The sequence below is a fragment of the Haliotis asinina genome, chromosome 14, assembly GCF_037392515.1.
Source record: "Haliotis asinina isolate JCU_RB_2024 chromosome 14, JCU_Hal_asi_v2, whole genome shotgun sequence".
Taxonomy (NCBI): Eukaryota; Metazoa; Mollusca; class Gastropoda; order Lepetellida; family Haliotidae; genus Haliotis; species Haliotis asinina.
The window spans coordinates 28,559,245-28,579,540 of record NC_090293.1 but is presented as its reverse complement, the minus strand read 5'-3'; the positions used below and the strand labels follow the sequence as shown (position 1 = coordinate 28,579,540).

Genomic DNA, 20,296 nt, shown 5'->3' with positions numbered 1-20,296 from the left:
TCAGTCAGTCAGTCAGTCAGTCAGTCAGTGTGCTGCATAGATTAATTACCATCACTGAACATGTGCATGTAGTATTTAAGTGGTCATGACTTCATTTGAGAGGCACCCTCTGCCGAATATAACTGACTGCATGACTGTAGTACCTGCATCAAGTTGTAGGATATCTAAAGTTGTCAGGGTTGTGTTTCATTTTCCCAATGTTAGTTTGTCAACCATGTTATATGTATTTATTTTGATACACATTTTGTGGGAAATACAAAACATCCCAGAAACCCTGTTGTTATAAGACAGGTAGCAACTACGGTAGTCATAGTGGTATGATCTCTTTTTGAAACTCGACCCTGGGTACATTGGCTATGGTCTGCGACAATGTTGATATTAGTATCCTTACTTCATGGGTTAGTGGTCATGATGTCCATCACTGGATTGTTTGGTTGATTGTACCTTTAGCAGATCACCATCCTAGAGCTCTAATATTGCTGATATTGAGTGAGTGAGTTTAGTTTTACGCCACACTCAGCAATATTCCAGCTATTTACCAGCGGTCTGTAAATAATCGAGTCTGGACCACACAATCCAGTGATCAACTCCATAAGCATTGATCTGCGCAGTTAAGCACGAATACCCCATAAAGACACATTGTACTGATGCCAGGTGCTTGTCGTATCCATTAATGTGGAACGCCAGGCAGGGACCGGCACGCCCCATATTTGTGTGTCTTTTAGTACATGAAGTGGCTGGGGATCGTACCTGTGACCTTCCCCTCTCTGGACGCCCTAACCACTACAGTACGGATTCAGCTCAACGCCACTTTGAGTGAGTTTAGTTTTACGCTGCACTCAGCAATATTCCAGCTATATGGCGGCGGTCTGTAAATAATCGAGTCAGGACCAGACAATCCAGTCATCAACAACATGAGCATCAATCTGCGCAATTGGGAACCGATGACATGTGTCAGCCAAGTCAGCAAGTCTGACCACCTGATCCCGTTAGTCACCTCTTACGCCAAGCACAGTCGTTTTTTATGGCAAGCATGTGTTGCTGAAGGCCTATTCTACCCTGCGACCTTCACGGGTCTTGCTGATATTGTGTTAAACAATAATGAGTGAGGGAGTGAATAATTTTACTCTGCTTTTAGCAATGTTCTAGCAATATCATGGCAGGAGACATCATGGGCTTCATGCATTGTACCCATGTAGGCTGTTAAACGTGAAAACGTGAAAATGCTTTAACCACTTGGCTACCCCACGGTCAGTTAGGCAATAAACGTGACATATGGCAGATTTTAGTTGAAACTCAAGGACTCACTGTGTGAAGTGTGCGCAGTTATATATTATATAGGAAGAGGTTCACAGTTTGATGGCAAATGGGTGAGTGTAGATGGAAGTGCTTGTTTGGATTCGCATTTGATGTTGTCATTTATTCTGACTGTGCAGTGTATAGACAGTAGCAGTAGTTTTGTTAGAAATTTCCTATTTTTAGTAAAATGGTAGTTATTATTGTACCTTATTTATGACTGTGCTTTATAGATTTGTTAAATTGTACTACTGGAAATCAGATTATGTTTTATATTTGCAGCTGTGTTATTATGTAATTTGTATTAGCACTAGCAGTGAAAACATGCCAATATTGTATTGGTGTGTGGTCTCTAGCATTGGTTAATTACGGTAGTGGAGAATGAGCTTGTGTACCTCATGATTAATGTCAGAATTGACAAAAATGAGATTAGTCTGGGTGCAATGTCAGAGTGCACCATTGTACCCAAATGCCTGAATAGTACCTCATGACATCGACCTCTGGTTGGTCTTGTCTTGCTTAATTCATTTCAGGTTGCCGTGATATAGTTGTAACGTTGTTGACATCACCCTACATTCATTCAATCACTGATATATTGGCATGGTTCTGTTTGTTTGTTTGTTAGAAACCTCTGATAGAGGCTTTTGTTCATGTGTTGATAAGTCATAACTTTTTTGTGTTATTGTTTTGCTCAAGATCTCATAGTATAGTTGTAGTAAATAAATGGTGTAGCAAATATGATGTTATTTTCAAATAACTTTTGCATTTCCTTGTACAGAAATTATAAGAAAAATTGATATAAACTACAAGGTACTTTTTGAAGTGTTATGGACAAAAAATGGTAGCAGTGTCCATTAACTTTGTTTTAAAGAAAACAGTATCTTTAGCTTTGTGAAATGTCTCCAATCCTCATATATATCATGAGTAGATGTTGACTATGTTTTCATTGCAGCAGTCATGAGCCACCAGAAATCCCTTTGCTGGATCAAGAAGAGCTGATTCAGCAACATCTCAGTGAGACACATTTACACATTTATACACAAGGATGTAGGGAAATATATTATGTCATATACTCCACTTGTATCAGGATATATGGATATCTGAAATCTTGGTACATGTGTTGTCACTATATCTGAATGATATGCCTAGATATACCTATATCTGAATGATATGCCTAGATATACCTATATCTGAATGATATGCCTAGATATACCTACATCTGAATGATATGCCTAGATATACCTATATCTGAATGATATGCCTAGATATACCTATATCTGAATGATATGCCTAGACATACCTATATCTGAATGATATGCCTAGACATACCTATATCTGAATGATATGCCTAGATATACCTATATCTGAATGATATGCCTAGATATACCTACATCTGAATGATATGCCTAGATATACCTATATCTGAATGATATGCCTAGATATACCTATATCTGAATGATATGCCTAGACATACCTACATCTGAATGATATGCCTAGATATACCTGTGCCTAGAACAGTCATCCCCACAGCCCCCACTATCTTTAACATAAATATGACTTCAGAGTGTTTCCTAGGAAACCATATTCGCCATGAAGTAAAGCTGCAATATCTAAAGTGATACTTCAACACCATAATATGCAAACAGGCTTTATGTAAATGGTAAGCCTCTAAGGCCTGTCTGCAACACTTTAAGCTTTATTTCAACATTGACTAGAAGTACTTCACAAGAATTGGAATAATGGTGAAAGCAGTGTTTGACCAAATCCAGCACTGTCCCTCTCAAGTGATGGGGCCAGTAGGCGATCCATATATGGGGCAGTGGGGTAGCTTAGTGGTCAAAGCATGGCTCATCATGCCAAAAACCTGGGTTTGACTCCCCACATGGATACAGTGTGTGAATTACATTTCTGGTGTCCTCTGCTGTGATATTGATGGAATAATTCTAAGAGCTGAACTCACTCACCATATCATCAAGATGTCAGATGTCAGACATTTATAACAAACATGCTTATAACGAGGTGATATATATCGTAACAAACTGTATTTTAGGATCCCTATGAAATTGTTTATAATGAAGTAAAATTGGTTAGAATGAACTAAAATTGGTTAGAATGAACTGAAATTGGTGCCTTCAGTTGTTGGTCATATTTCAAATTCCAAAGAGTATGTTTACTAGGTTTAGTATATATGTGCTTCATAGTCAAGTCAGTATGTATTGATATGTTTATAATTTAATGTTTTGTTTTCTCAGAATCAAACCGACCAAAATTTATGACAACAGTCATGGTAGAAACACCCCGCCAACAACCACCGCAAGAGGAGCCCCCCCTCCCACCACCTCCTCCCCCAGAAGAACTAGAGGCTACCACCTCATTCTCAGCATGGTCACGTGAGAGTGATGCAATTGACCAGACTGAGGCTCTGGACCAAACTGAGGCTCTGGACCAGACTGAGGCTCCGGACCAGACAGACGCACCAACTGAAGATTGGCGTGAAGAAATGAAATTCTCACATCAGGTATGACACAAAATCTCAATGATGTGGGAAGTGGAAGCTGTGAAAACTGGCAGCTGTCCACTCTGGCAAGTTGTCAACATCAGCATAAAATCTCAGTCCCATCTGTTGCCAGTATGTTTATCATCCTTTAGAAACTTTGCAATCTGGCAGTTGTCAATTCTGAATCTCAACTTGAAATAAGTCGGCCGGATGTTTTAATCTTGTGTTGAAATAACAAGGGATTAATATTGTGAGCCTGTGGCAGCAATCACAGATTAAGTAAACAGTGTTTGCCACGATACAGAAAACCTGTATATGATGCACAAATTATCTCAAATATACTGTGAATTTAGAAGCTTGCATCATTGTTGACACAATCCTTCTGGATCCATAGTTGAGATAATCTAAACTAACAAAACTAAATGTTTGCCAGTTAAGTGCTTAGTGCTGATTAAATAATAAACCTGGCTTCCCTTGGTTTTTGTCATTGTTAAACAATCACAGCTGATGTCACTTGATGGAAGTTCCATGGAAACTACATGGTTGCTGACAAAGATAATTTAATCTTTGTTCAGCATGAGTATACTTGTATTTGCGAGTCCACACATGTCACTCATGAGGGGACCTGCAAAGACCCGGGGTAGAATAGGTCTTCAGCAACCCGTGCTTGCTGTGAAAAGGCGACTGTACTTGTTGCAAGAGGTGACTGAAGGGATCAGGTGGTCGGGCTCACCGACTTGGTTGGCATGTGTCATCAGTTCCCAATCGTGCAGATTGATGTTCATGCTGCTGATCACTGGATTGTCTGGTTCAGACATAATTATTTACAGACCACCGCCATATAGCTGGAATATTGGTGAGTGAGGTGTAAAAATAAACTCAGGCACTCACTCACTAACTCACTCATGAGGGATGTTAAATAGGGGTCATCTTTCGAACACCAACAGTATCATGTTTATGTTATCAAGTGAATACAAGTGAATATGAGCTCAGTTCTAGTCGTAGATAACCTTGTCAGGTATGTGGAAGGATGTGAATGGACTGAGGAATGATCATTTTATGTAATGCATACTCCAGCATCTGTAGTAGTGTCTGTGTATTTCTATGTGTTTTTGTACTTCTTTCAGCCTGTGCAGCTTGGGGGGAAGGCGGCCATCTTGGCTGCACGTCAAGCCAAGAATATGGGCCCAACTCTTCTTGGCCCAAGCAACACAGCCACCTTCACCGACATGGAAGACATACAGGATCCTTATTCACTGGTGAGTGGCAGAAATATCAGGTAATTGTCCATGTTAATGTTTCTTCTAAGAATTCTGTAACCCATGAGAAACCATGCTGGAAGTAAAGTCCACAGAGAGTCCGTTTCATAAAATGAGGAATTGATGCTTTCAATCACAGGCAAACTGTAAATTCAAATTTTTTGCGCAGCATAGAGAAAATTACCAGTCTTCTTACAGCAAAGAGAGCAAAGGTTGGCAACGTACTATCCTCGCTTCTGTTCGAAAAATATTTTTAATGTTCAAATACAGTATCACCACCATCAAAAGTATATACCCATCTCTTCACCGGGTTGTGCTCTCACATTTCCAACCCCATGTTGAACAATTACTCGCATGAAATATTGTTTATTCAACATTTTAAGTGCAACTTGTGGCATATCAGACCGTTCTTCACCTCCATTCCAGCCCCTGGTTCAGCAGAGTGAAGGAACAGGAGGGTATTACTCCATATGGGATACTTACAGTTACCTCCCCTGCTTTATTTGCCAATTACCCCAGAAGTGTTTTTGTGTAGACTCAATGTTATGAAAATTCTAACAATAGTGATGACAGAAGTGACAAATAAACTCCAACAGGTTAATGATAAAATTAGGCAATGTGGTATTTCTTTTTAACTTCTGCTTATTCTTGTTCCGTCAATCCGTTCAACCGGAAGCTGGCAGGGGTAATGGAGGCGAAGAATGATCTGAATACCACGCGGGTAGAGAATCTGAGAGCACAACCAAGTGAGGAAATGGGAGTGTACCTTTGATGGTGGCGATGTTTTATTTTGACATGAAAAATACTTTTCGATCCGAAGTGATGGAAGTACATTGCCAACCTTTGCTCGCTTCACTCGCATATAAGAAGACTTGTCATATTCTCTATGCTGCACAGACCCATTTGTACTACAGTTTGCGTGTGTTTCAATGTGTGACCAGGTTGACAAGTTGGTACTTGTTATGATATTAGACTCTGGTTCCCTAATCAAGAGTGAATTATTCATAGGCCAGTATGGGAATACTCTCAATGCCGAAAAAAATCTGGGATTTGTCTTTTCCAAAGAACCTGAAACAAACATAAACTCCAAGGAAAATATACAAGGCTTTGTTTAGTTAATAAAGTTGCTTTCTGTTTTATTGGAAGCCTATTAAATCAAAACATCTTTGAATGTGTTCATTTTTGACAAATGTTAGTCAATAATTATCCTATTTTAACATTTTTGACATGACTGGATCGTGTCCCATTGTCAATATGCGGGACCAAAGGAGACAACCAGTGTTGACTAAGATGGCTGATGTATATGACACAGAAGGGTTTATTGTTAGGTTAACATGGCTCCAAATGTGCCTTGTATTGGGTAACTTTAAGTACACGACAGAATAGAGAATGCATGGTTGTTGCATAGGTTTCTTCCAATTTGATTATTTCTACGAATTGCTTTGTCGTGCAGTTTCCCCCGGAGGTGATTGATGGCAAGGATCTGAGTGTGATCATCATTGGATTAGGGGAGGTAAGTTTAGAATCCATAGTCTCACCTGTCAGTGTGTGAGTGAGTTTAGTTTTATGCCACACTCAATAATATTCTTGCTGTATAGGGTGTCTGTAAATAATCCAGTTTGTACCAGACAATCCAGTGATCAACAGCATGAGCATCGACCTATGCAATTAGGATACAATGACATGCCATTCGAGGCAGGGAACCTGACCACATGATCCCATAGGTTAAAAGTTACACCAATAATGGGTTACTGAAGATCAGTTCTAGCCTGGATCTTTATAGGTCTTGACTGGTCAGTAGTTACCTGCATTATGCATCATTTGTGATGACATTTGATGTGTATATATTTTTTCAATGAGAAATCTCTCACGTTTCAAGAAGAGTTATTTCATAAAATATGTTTGGCAATAAATGAAATTCCATATAAAAGGAATTATGCTGCAGACAATTACAGAATCCATAGGCAGTCGGTTAAGTATTGATTTAAACTATTTAATGAGATGTCAGTTGTAATCCAAATGCATTGTCTTTTCAATTTAGAGATTTGAAACTAGAGATTGATGCCTGTAATTTTCATTGCAACCAAACACAGGAATCATTTTATGAGATATGAATAACATACAGCTATATTTTAAGAGTGAATTATCACCTTCTGAGTCATTTCTATTTTTTTTTTTTGAGGAGCAAACTTTCTTTAGCGAGTGTTCTGTCTGTACTTCACACCAACTAATTCATATATTGGGTGTATAGTTATGGAATTAATTCAATTACAACATATGTTCAGAATGAGTCCCTGGGAATCGGTGTGGAAGGTGGAATTGGTACCCCACTGGCTGACAAGATCCTTGTGGCAGACATATATGGGGCTGTCGAGAGACAAGGTAGGTAACTCTTCTAAGTTTCTCTCACTCAAAAATCCGCTCACTTGACAGAGATAACACTTGTATGTCTAAAACTAATGGGATTGAAAATGTTTTTTTTCTGCAAAACTTGCAGACTTGAAGTAGTGGTTATGAATGCATGTATTTTCTGTTCTTTCTATGAAATTCCCAGACATGTAGTGGCAGTAGAGAAAAAATTGGGGTTTTTTTTTCATTTGAAAAACAATCAGGACCAGAAAAGTATCAAACTTAATAGTTTTTTCTGAAATAAACTCTGTCTTAAAGCATCAGTATTCTGTTTTATTTTACAATAATCCCAGTCTTAAAGCAGTGGGTTCCAACTGCCATAACGTCTATCTGCAGGTGGGATCGAGAAAGGAGACCAGCTGATGATGGTGAATGGACGCAGTTTCCTTGACCTCACGTCAGCCCAGGCCCTCAACATCCTCCGTGAAGCTGAGACCAACAGCATGGTATGTATCATGACAGTTGAACCTCTCAATGGGTTAAGGGTGGATGGTGGTTGGATGAACAGATATTTCCTAAAAGATGGCTTGGTTAGTTCATATTATCATACCAGGTTTGGGGGGATTGATGCTCATGACATCAATCACTGGAGTGCCTGGACCAGAGCTGATTAGTTACAGACCATCATCATTTAGCTTTAGGGATGGCAGGGGGTAGGCTAGTGGTTAAAGTAGTCACTTATCATGTTGAAGACCTGGGTTCAAATGCCAATGGGCACAATGTGTGGAGCATGTGCCCAGAAAGCAGTTATCAGGGGTTTCCATTTCAACAGGTTATGGGTTCTGTATTTTGGATACACTTTCTCAGTAAAGGATAAATTCTAGTACTCTTTGAATCAAGTCCAATTTAAACCCATATCCTCAGAGCAAGGCACCTAATTGCCAACATACAAAGTTCCACAGGCTCTGCTTTAAAACTGGTTAAATGTGTATACTCAACAACACAGTCTAAGTAAACTTATCCTCAGTACTTTTCGTTACTCTCCACTACTGAGTCTAACAAAACCTTATGGGAGGTCGCGTCAGGTAACCTTTGAGACTGACCAATCAGAACACAGCTTACCAAATCGCGAAAGTGGGCATTTGCACATACCTTTTGAACTTTTTGTTTCGAAAAGGTTCGTACGCAGATGATTCCAAATGCTATTTTGCGTATGCTCACTTCCGGTGATGCACACAGTGTACATACAACCATAACAACGGTGAGTAATCAGTCGCTGAAAATAGTGTTTTGGGCAATATTCAAGGATTTCATCTTGCGGAAATATTAGCTAATGGTAACTATGTCAACAGAAACCCCAACGCGTATATACTGCAGGTCAAATAACTGTATTATATGTTGATTTTTGTTTGAGGAGACATCTGTGTCAGTGTCTTGAATATTTCGAAAGTCCCTCCGATCCCTAAATAGTAGCCGTTGTCTGATTGGTTAAATCTATTTAACCGTCTTGCGTTTGATTGGACGGCTGTTTGTCTCTCAAAGTTTACAAGACGCAACCTTCTACTAGGTTTACTTAGACTCAGTGGTGGAGTGTAACGAAATACATTGAGACTAAGTTTACTTAGACTGCTCAACAACACTGCCTTGTAGTTTTTATAGTATTTACCATATTTAAGAGGCAAATATATATTAGATTGTGTTACAATTCATCACATATCACATCTACATTGCCTATCACCACTGATAAAAGTATTAGTTTCCCAAGGTGACTGTTTATGAGTTCATCAAGTCCATACAACACTATGTATGTAATGCTTCCCCAGGGTTCGGTGAAGCTGATTGTGGCCAAGGGAGGATTGCTCAATGATGAAGATGCTGTGTAAGTAGCTTTAACCTTATTCCTGCTGAGGACAACTAAATCAGCCCATTGGGGCTCATAGTGGGTCAGTGTTACTGACAAAAAAATCAAAAGGCTTACAGAAAAAAAAGAATAAATGGAAGGAATGTACATGTAGTTAATTTTTTGTTGACGTTAGTAAAAAGTACATGTAGAAAAGGTTGAAATGTACTGTTGGTTTGAAATGAGGGACACACTGAGACACTGCTGGCTTGTTTCTTGTTTTCAGGACCTACTTCTAATACAAGACCACCACAAACTATTGAAACCAAGAGGCCTGTTCCAGTTACTCATCTGAAGGATTTCTCTCACAGTACCTCTTGGATTTGAGATATTCCATGCATAAAGAAAACCCAAGAAACCATTATTTTAATCGAGTTGTACCTCTTACAAATTACTGCAAGGTCTTATATTTGTCATGAGCGTATTTACCAAAGTCCTTCCTAAACTTCAATGAAAGTAGTCGAAATGGAACGACCTTCCAAAGTGCTTCCAGTGAAATTGATTCAAATTTTGGTTTATCCATTGTGTCCAAATATTCTTTATTCTTGTTCTTTTACCCACCCTTCCAGTCATTCATTATCACATTATATCTCTTAAAATAGATGTTGTTGCACTTTGTGAACCAGTCTGTTATAAAATCTCTAACTTTATTATCCCAGATAAAAGGTGCCTTCTCTTACATTTATACGATTATACCTACAGAGCTTCCATAAAGAATTATTCCCAAGGCTTTACTCAAGAATCAGTGTTTTATTTTTATATTCAGACTTTGCTGAATGTACATTTTCTTAACGTTTTTACAGTACTTTAGTGAGTTATCCTGGTTAACAGTTTCCACCGTTGTCTTCCTGTAGAAGTATAGGAGCGGATTACATCCTATAAGCAAGTGTTGATCCAAGGTTGCATATTTTGATATATTATTTATTTGTATGCTAGAAGAATTATTCCATTATTTGAATAAATTTCAGTAATATTTATGATCATCTTAAGGTTGGGAGAATTTCAAGCTTAAAATGCATTTTACAAATTTATGCATAAAATATGAACAGCATTTGATGCCATTATACATGTCTGAAAGCTTGTGAAGTCAGGTTATCAGGATCTAGTTGTCAAGGTGCTGAAGTTTTGTGTCCCTTAGATGAGATGTGATCCTCTGATTGTGGGTTTGTATCCCATATTTGCCATAACGATGATGCTTTGTTTGTAAGCACCCTACCTATGTTCATGAGAATAATATACATTGTCTAAAACCTGGAACATTTTTTGATAATGCTCTCACATAAAATGGAGATGCCATGGTATAAATTACAGCCAAATCCCAATGTGTTGAATGCAGGTGTCTCGAATGCTACACATAACTCAAAGTACCTGTCAGTCTCAACCATTCCCTGTTATAATTGTTATACACGAATTTGTCTCATAAGTACACTAGACGACTTGAGCAGGAAATTTGGTCCCATGAGATTCAAACAACAGCATTGTTGTATACATAAGTGTAGGTAACTGATCCTGTTAACAAACCAGTGCATCTCACACCTTTCAGCCATTGACAAGTGAGTTCAAACGGCAGATTAGTGATTTTATGGTCCAAACAGGAATGCAGCTCTTGACTGTTACATATACAATCACCCTTTTTTCTACCCTCATAGACATTCCTATGTCTTGAATACATTGATAAGTTGAATATATTACTTGGTCCCAAGCGATTTAACTCATCGGGATTTGACTGTACATACAGTTTGAAGTGGTGTGAAACTCACTCACTCACTCACTCATACACAAGTACACTGTGAAATTGTTTATGTTAAGTAAACTTATTGCATGGGGTGAGACAGAATTGTAAACCAAAAGTCACTGTGTTCTGTAATCTGATTGGTTGAAAAACATGATCAAATGGTATTAGATTCCCAGAAACTGCAAGACTATTCATTGCGTATCGACGCGTAGAAACATCGCAAACAATTGTTTTGTTGTATCATCAACAGTGGTGACATCATTCAAATCATATTGTGACATATAGTTAGAATGACGTCACAAAAGATCAACTCCAGATGCTATTTTGGGAACCGACTAAAACAGCCAGCTGATGACACTTCACTTCTGTACCCGTACTCGATGTAAAGGAGTGCAGACAGTAAAACCCCTTGGTTTACTTTTTCATTTACAATGTCGATAAACATCATGTGTTGGCCAATTTCCGGGTGTTAATTGAGTATTTGAAGCCTGGGAATATTTCATTTGAAACCTCCAATTCACACCGTCGGTTCCAAATGTATTCCTGGGCTTCAAATACTCAATAACACCCAGAAATTGGCCAACACATGATGTTCATCTCCTAAATATTAACCCTCTGTGGGAGGAATTTCAATTTTAATTAACTTTAGAAAAAAGTCAGTGAGAAACTTCACCATGAACTAAAAGAGTGAAAAGTGTACTTGTTTATGAGTGAGTGACACATTGATATTATGAAAAATGAATGCATCCTTTGGAATACAATGACATCAGCTGATATCACCAGGGTTAACCAACTTGACCTCTGTATCAATCATGGTCTTAACTCAACAAGCATGAATCCCAAATCCCATGAAATTTGAATTCCAGACAAACACCTGATCACTGAAATGATATACTTTACAGAAAAATGGTTCCTAAATTAGATTGATAAAATACTAAAATCGAGCCCTGAGGCTTTCTTCAGACTTTCAGAAACTGTGGTAATCTAGACTATTCTAGACTTTCAGGATTGTATTGGGTATATTTGTTCCAGGGCTAGTATACACACTACTTAAATCCCATCCAGGCTCTGTCTGTCAATATATGTATTTGTAAACATACTTATTTATTTACTAGGCAAACATACATTAAGTAAGGGTCAATAAGTTTAGTCATAGGTCCATGTCTTGGTATAATTTCTGTCAGTTTCACCATATACTCTTACTTCATATGATTGCGTCGAGGCTGTTAGTTTCATATTACGAGAATGTGCACTCATGCTCTAATCTTTGAAGGGAAAGAACAGGAATGTGCATTACCTATTAGTCCTTCCAAATATAGAGTAGGTCAGTAAGGGTTGTTAAAAAGGTAAACTTCTTTTTTAAAATACACCAATTTGCAGGATAAGCCTGCCATCACATGACAACTTTTTCCTGTACTGAGGATAGTGATTTGTTTATCTGTGGTGAAGTGCAACAAATGACACTTAGCATAAACACAAAATACAGAAAAAATATGTTACAAATTGGGGGAAAAGCAAGAAAAAGGTGTCACAGATCTGGGTCTCCAGATTAGCGTTGCTAGGGAAACCAGTATTACATTTTGAGGGGGGTATATTAATTATACAAAAGAATTAAATCCTACAAGGGTATTATATGTTCATCTGTCAAAGTGATGTACGTTGGAAACAGAAAACTCTCTCGTCCACAGAAGTAATATGTTCTTTGATGGTAATTAATCAGCATTATCTGTTTCTGAAGTAACTAGATTGTAATGCTGTCTTCTGTATTTTGTTTATTATAAACGCATGAGGTTTTGTTTACAAAGTGACAGAAACTGATGAAATACAGAAACAAAATTGATTCTGTTGGGGCATTTTGTAATGATTTTCATGTACTTTGCATATCTTGTCCCTTTTTAACATTTTCTTCACATATTATGATATGACCTTTTCTTCTTATCAGGTGATATCATATATATTCACCTAAGGTCGATATCACATGTTAACATTTCCACAAGACACAGGGACATTTTGCAGTATAGAAAAACATACATGGAGCAATTTTCGATATATATATATATATTTTTAAAGTGACGTCAGACGAATTGTATTACTTGTTTTACAGATTTTTGTCCTCAGAAAACCCAAAGGCAGGAGGGAAAAAAAAAATATATCACCAAAGTAATATTCCTTCTGAATATTAAAAGTATTATGCCTCTGGCAATTTATGAAGGTGTACAAGAAAAATGTTTTCTTGTAAGTTTACATTTTTGAACAATAAATACATAAGGATTTCATTTTTTCAGCTGGGAAAAGTAGATATTTTTTTCTCATTCTTGTTAAAACATGAAATCACATCCGTAAAACAAGAAATAAATTTGGTGGTAAGAGGTGGCTAATGGGATCGCGAGGTCAGGCTTGCTGTCTTGGTTGACACGTGTCATTGTATCTCAGTTGTGTATATTGATGCTCATGATGTTGATCACTGGATTTTCTGGTCGAGGTGTGTTACTTACACAGCATGGGAGTATTGCCTAGAGGCTTGTTAAACAAGAATCAGCATCTGCTCTGCCAATCAAACCGTTTTTGCTGATTGCCAAAGTATAATGTCCTCTGACTCTTCCGGTACATTCCTGTTTCACTTTTACTGCAGGGCCCAGATTTTCTAAGCTCTCTTAGCGCTAAGATAGTCGTAAGTGCAAACATTAACATTAACTTACGACTATATTAGCGCTAAGAGAGCTTAAAAAATCTAGGCCCAGGAGTGGAGCAAATCAAAGTTTCTGCTTTGTGATTTGTACTGATCAGTTTACAGTTATACATATCAATCCAAGTCATTTTACAATCAAAACTGATCAATATGTGATTGCTTACCTCAACTGTTTATTTTTGTCAATAAACCCATGTATCCATATTTGTTTTGTTGCATTTTAATGTTGACTTTGGAGTGATCAAGGTTTTTTGACTGCCTCAGTTGTCTTGTGTATAGAATGTTTGTCAGTTTAGGGGAAGGTTTGATCCACTCTCCATGTCATACCAGCTTAAGATGGGACTTTTTGTTTCCCGGCCTGGAGTTAATCACTAAGGAGATAAAACGAGGTCTAGCTCACTGGGACTCTGTGTTCTGATTTTGAGTTGATTCATGTTCAACCGCTGTATGGTATCCCAGTAGCTAACAGTGTAAATCTCACCAGAATCAGGACAAGCACACACACACAAGGTCATGTAAGTGCATGTTCATAGGCAGGCCCAGAGTGGCTTTCAGAGGTTCACAGTTCCACCTGGACCTTCCTACAATTCTTATAATAAAGGAAGTTTCATAATCCTTTCAAAACAGCACAGCATCTTCCTGGTATGAAAATAAACCTAATCAATTGTGCAAAGACGATTGTGAAGCAAAACTGTGTTAAATATTGTCTCCTCAACAAAGGAAATATTTTGTCCTGACTGAATTTGGTGTAGAGTAGAGCTTAGTCTCTGAATATGTATCATTTTGATTGTAACAAATAAACCCATTTGAATTAAAGTAGGGCCCCAGGAAGACCAGAGATTCGCGAGCTAGGGGGTAAACTTGCTTCATTTAGGGCATCAGCATTGCAGGGAGAACTGGGTAGGGGGGAAAATGTGGTGAGGGACTGTGGGACAGACCAGATGTGAAGCAGCTAATCACTGAGTAAGTTGTGGGATGACAAGTCAGAAAAGATTCTTTAAAATTCTGGGCCATTGCAACCTTCACAATGGTTGAAACCCGTGGTGCTTTTAATCCTTGAAACATGATTAGCGCGAAACCATGACCAGAGGTTCCTGACACGCCTAAGGGAGGCAACCTTACACAGCAACAGGCGACTAGGCCATACTCCACAATTTACTCAGAGAAAATCGCATATAACATGGAACCATAAGAAACTATACAGCGAAGACGCTTGATATAATTTCGTTACGTCTGTTTTCACCATTTTCTGTTAATATTTGCCGAGTTATTGATAACTTATTGAGCCACAAAACGTCAGTGTTTACGCGAACACTGTTTGCATTGTCTTGCGCAACAAAGCGTATCGGGTAATGAAATAACAATTCCAGGCGCATGCGTGACGTGTTTGATGACTTCCAGGGCGTGTTTGCAGTTGATATTCGATAGCCCATGTTTTGGGTTAGAATGCATGTGGAGGGGAATGTCGAGACACAAACTGACTGCACTTATCACGCCACATCATCACAAATGGAACGGTAAACAAATTACTCTGTAAAAACCACGTATACAAACAAATTAATTTCGAGTTTAGATTAGGGGGACAGATTGGTGAGTGTTTAGAATACAAGTGTCCAATTATACACAGGATTGTTGTTTACGGTTTACCAGAAATTTCAGAGGCAGAAACAAGGAATTTGTAGAATGTTTTACGTTCCTATTACGCAAACAATTTTCATAGTGTTGATTTATTCTATGCAGAAGTGAGATGTCAGGGCGAGATTACGGCGCCACAAAGAGTGGTTTGTGTGAAGAGGCACTCCCCCTGCAAAACGCCCCTCCCCCCAGCACGTGCGCACAGGGGGGTCGGATAGATATGCCATGCAGCAAATCATACGACCTGGGTTTACAAGACTTCGCTCAACTCTTGTAAGAGTCAATGTCGCCGTTGATGCACCTAGTGGCGTCGTGGGTGAAGGTTATGGAGATAATATTAACCAAGTTTCACAAGGTATTGCTTTGGATAAACCCAAAACACAGAACTGGTCTGTCGTACCCTGTCCTTCTAAAAAAATCAATTTAAGACAATTTCAATACATAGAAAGAACAATTTATGTTATTTTATGCATTTAAGATCAGGAACCTAAACCCGTATATAGGTATTAAAAACTGGTAAATATACAATAGAGTATTTCTTAAATCGCACGTTGTAATTATGATGACAGATTAACACTTTGTCTTTGAATATATACTGAGGGACAAAACTAAGGGATCACATGAAAGGACAAGTGTTCCTTTATATTTTCCAGGATTTCTTCAAAGCTTTGTATCGCATATCTTGTGAAGAAAATTGGGAAAAGGAAACACTCGTGCTTTCATCTGATCCCTTATTTTCTCCCCTCAGTATATATAATTTTGATACCATCAAATAAACCCAAAGGAGCCTGATCAGCCATAATGCCCATATGGGAAATTCCTGAACCTGATGAACTCTAGACTTGCTGCATTTAGGGCTTTCAACGTTTCCGTGTTGTGTGAGCAGTTTGGAGGTGTGATGACTTCATTCATCGTTATCATGGTAATGCGTACTTTGGGAACAGTGCACAGATGTAAAGACCGCTTATTTCATATCATGTATTTTGGGAACAGTTCACATATGTGGTGACCGCTTATTTCATATCATCTATTTTGGGAACAGTTCATAGATGTGATGACCGCTTATTTCATATCATGTATTTTGGGAACAGTTCACAGATGTAATGACCGCTTATTTCATGTCATGTATTTTGGGAACAGTTCACAGATGTAATGACCGCTTATTTCATGTCATGTATTTTGGGAACAGTTCACAGACGTAATGACCGCTTATTTCATATCATGTATTTTGGAAACAGTTCACAGATGTAAAGACCGCTTATTTCATATCATCTATTTTGGGAACAGTTCACAGATGTGATGACCGCTTATTTCATATCATGTATTTTGGGAACAGTTCACAGATGTAAAGACCGCTTATTTCATATCATGTATTTTGGGAATAGTTCACAGATGTAATGGCCGCTTATTTCATATCGCGTATTTTGGGAACAGTTCACATATGTAAAGACCGCTTATTTCATATCATGTATTTTTTGAACAGTTCACATATGTGATGACCGCTTATTTCATATCGCGTATTTTGGGAACAGTTCACATATGTAATGACCGCTTATTTCATATCATGTATTTTGGGAACAGTTCACATATGTGATGACCGCTTATTTCACACCGAGAAGCTAGGAACAGATTTAACTACTGTTGGGGAAAACATCCTTTTGTTTAGGGTTGTAAGTTTTAATCTTTTACTCACGGTGAAATATAATTTCGAGGGACGAGGTGTCAGTGTAGGTTGAAAGCAGCTGTATCTGTCATGAATATAATAAAATGAACATCATCATGTTGTCTATATGAAAGAAAGAATCCAAAGATCAAACCACATGAAGTGTAATTTTGATTTAACAAACAGTTGTGCGATTTGTCTCTTCGAGTGTATCAACACTTTTAAATGTGAATTAAAGTTAAGTGTTAGCCATGGTATGTCACAGGGAGTCTTCCCGTAAACATGACTCATTGTGCTTTCCATAGACTAATGCTTAGTCTCTGAATATATATAATTTTGATAGTAACAAACTGACACATATAAAGTAAAAAGAAGCACCAGGGAGACCGGAGATTCTGAACCTCAGGAAATCTAGACTTGCTTAAATTAAGGCTTTAGCACTGCGTGGAGGACTTGGAAGTCAGGGACTTGTGGTTTAGGGACTGTTGGACAGACTTTCCAGAGAGGAGGAAGAAGAGGAAGGTACTTGGGGATGGATTTGTTTTATGATATGATGTGAAAACCAACGTGAACATGGACGCTGTGCGGTAATAGTTTTTGATAAATGTCGGTTTGATAATGTAGTCGCCTTGATGCGCCGGGACTACACGAGTGCGTGTGAATGGGTTTCAGTTTAATGAGAGGAACTCCCGAAGTCAAGACTAGCATTTAGTCACTGAAATTATCGTATCCGAGAATGTACATCTAAAACCAACACAAAATACATCCCAAATCCAAAATAAGCCACAGAGATTGTTCTTTTCAGGCTAGACCTGCCCAATCATTCTGACTTGAGTTGAACACTGGAATTTACTTCTATTGTCTGGGAGACCGACTACCCCAAGTGCTGCAGATCTCACAGGTTTAACACATTGGTGAAGAATAACATGTGTGGTGCCTACAGACCTAGAAGCATAATTGAACCGGGATTTGAACTCAAGACCTCTGTCGTGGGATTAGAATTCTGGAGCATCAGTTCCTAAAATACAATGACTGTGGTTGAAATGGTCAGTCAACTGTTTTGGTTGGCTGACTAGTTGCTTAACGCCGCTCTCAGCATAATTCCGGTCTGTAGTGTGTGAGTGAGTGAGTGAGCTTTAACAATATCAGGGCGGGGGAGAATGGTCTTCACACATTGTACCCAAATGGGGAATAGAACCCGGGTCTTCGGCGTGACGATCAGTGGTTTAACCACCGGGCTACCCCACCGACCCTGGTCTGTAAATAATTGACTCTGGACCACACAATCCAGTGATCAACAGCATGTGCATTGTACTACACAACCCGGATAAGATGACATGTGTCAACCAAGTCAACGTGCCTGACCACCTGTTCCCATCACTCGCCTCCTGCAAGAACCATGGGTTACTGGAGACCAGTTCTAGCCCAGGGCCCAGATTTTCGAAGCTCTCTTAGAGCTATGTTAGTCGTAAGTACCATACACTAACATTAACTTACGACTATCTTAGTCCTAAGAGAGCTTCGAATATCTAAGCCTTGATGTTTACAGGTTCAGTAAGTTGTAATGAAAGGACAGCAATGCCACATGTCTAGCAATTCCATGTTCATTCCATCAAATTAAGTTAAATTGGTTAATGCCACGGTGGGCAACGTTCCAGTAATGTGGCGGACAAATCTGACTCGATAAACCAGTGGTTGATATCATGAACAGCGTTCCATGCAGTCGTCCCTTTGCGTAACCTGAAAGAAGGTTAATTTCACGCTACGGAGTGGGACGAGTTGTTACGAACGCGTTCCACGAGATTGGAATACAATTACATGCAAGCAACCCGACTACCCAGAGTAGCCGGTTGGTTAAAGCGTTTGCATGTTAAACCGTCGATCTGAGTTCGACAACGACATAGCAGCGTCAAGTCCAATGATATTCTTAGTACGTAAATAACTGCTGTAAGCTTCTAAAACCCGATGGATTTCATGTTTTGTTTTTTCCTTGTGAAATGTGTGGAGAAAAGACTCTTTTTCAACCTATACGTGTTCGTGACAATAATTGAGTCCTTTAAAACAAACATATCTTATATTGTTGCGGATGCATACTGGTAAATGAATTACAAGCCGCTATACATAACAGTCATCATATTAGATTTTTTCAAGGTTTCCTTTTGTTAGCTTAGAGTACACTTCGTCGATCACACTGGCCTGCAGTCGGTAAAGTGTTACCATGTGCACACAGAAACTGACATGATCTTATTTATACATTGACAGTTATTTGTTTAAATAGATTGAAAAAGGGGACATGAATAAGTAAACCTGATGGTTTTTTAGGTAATTATCAAACAAATAGACCAGTCCTTCACGTTTTAAGTTGGTTTATTTCAAACGACATGTACATGGAACTAAATAATATTGAATAAAACTTTTCTATCTCGTTTATCAAATCCACACGAATCTTTATATTCAAAACTCCCCAAGTTCAGACGCCTTTAAAAATCGTTTCAACGTTTTTTAAAAGTGTTTAAATTTAATCAGTTCTGGAATGTGAAACTCATTTATTCTCATGGTGTAATACATTTTTTTTAAATTTATAAAATCTACTTCCTGGAAACATGTTATTCTAACGTCATTTGATGGCATTAAACCAAGCAGACATAGGTGTGAAGTTTCCTTTTTCTAAATTGTTCTTTTTTTATTTATTCCCTAGTGTTGCAACGCTAGACACATTGACGAATCGCCATCATCAAGATTTATAAATCAAATCACATCAACCATCATCCACACTCCGTACGGCCTATTGGATGTTCTCTGGGGCACACTTCTTGCTCCACGCGTATTCGGACATGACGCTATTAACAAAAGTGTTGCGCTGCTCCCATGGTGTTTGTGAAATTATATTTCCCTATCCCCAAATGGGTGCCTATACTAGACACTGACATTTCAAATTGACCCGAGTTTTCAAACTGATTATTTTTTATTATCTTTATTACGGTGAATTTGATGGAATCACCTCTACTAAGTCGAGTCTGTTACCCTAATGATTTGAATTTAATTTGCAGCAAAAGCCAGGCCCGACAGGCGTGGAAGATTTTGCGGATAATATTCGTAGAGGCACGTTGTAATTGAATTAGGTAGCCTAACTTGACCCACGCTTGACATACAATTGCTGAAATTTGAAACCATTGATAGGGCTGTTAATTGTATTCCCGCCGCTAAATCCAATATATTTTCATAATACTTTTGTGAAATGCGTTCTACAATGCCGATCCGTCTCCCATTCCA

The 20,296-nt window shown here is 38.5% G+C and overlaps 1 protein-coding gene across 1 annotated transcript in view; it reads left to right on the top strand.

Annotated features, from left to right (window-relative positions):
* Positions 1 to 13,927, top strand: part of LOC137262250 (harmonin-like) — a 38,624-nt gene extending 24,697 nt beyond the window's left edge. Inside the window, exons 13-20 of the mRNA XM_067800057.1 lie at positions 2,249 to 2,310; positions 3,549 to 3,814; positions 4,921 to 5,052; positions 6,506 to 6,565; positions 7,338 to 7,434; positions 7,798 to 7,907; positions 9,225 to 9,280; positions 9,528 to 13,927. Coding sequence (XP_067656158.1) covers positions 2,249 to 2,310; positions 3,549 to 3,814; positions 4,921 to 5,052; positions 6,506 to 6,565; positions 7,338 to 7,434; positions 7,798 to 7,907; positions 9,225 to 9,280; positions 9,528 to 9,540 — 796 coding nt within the window. The 3' untranslated portion in view covers positions 9,541 to 13,927. The remainder of the gene's footprint in view (positions 1 to 2,248; positions 2,311 to 3,548; positions 3,815 to 4,920; positions 5,053 to 6,505; positions 6,566 to 7,337; positions 7,435 to 7,797; positions 7,908 to 9,224; positions 9,281 to 9,527) is intronic.
* Positions 13,928 to 20,296: the final 6,369 nt, after the last annotated feature.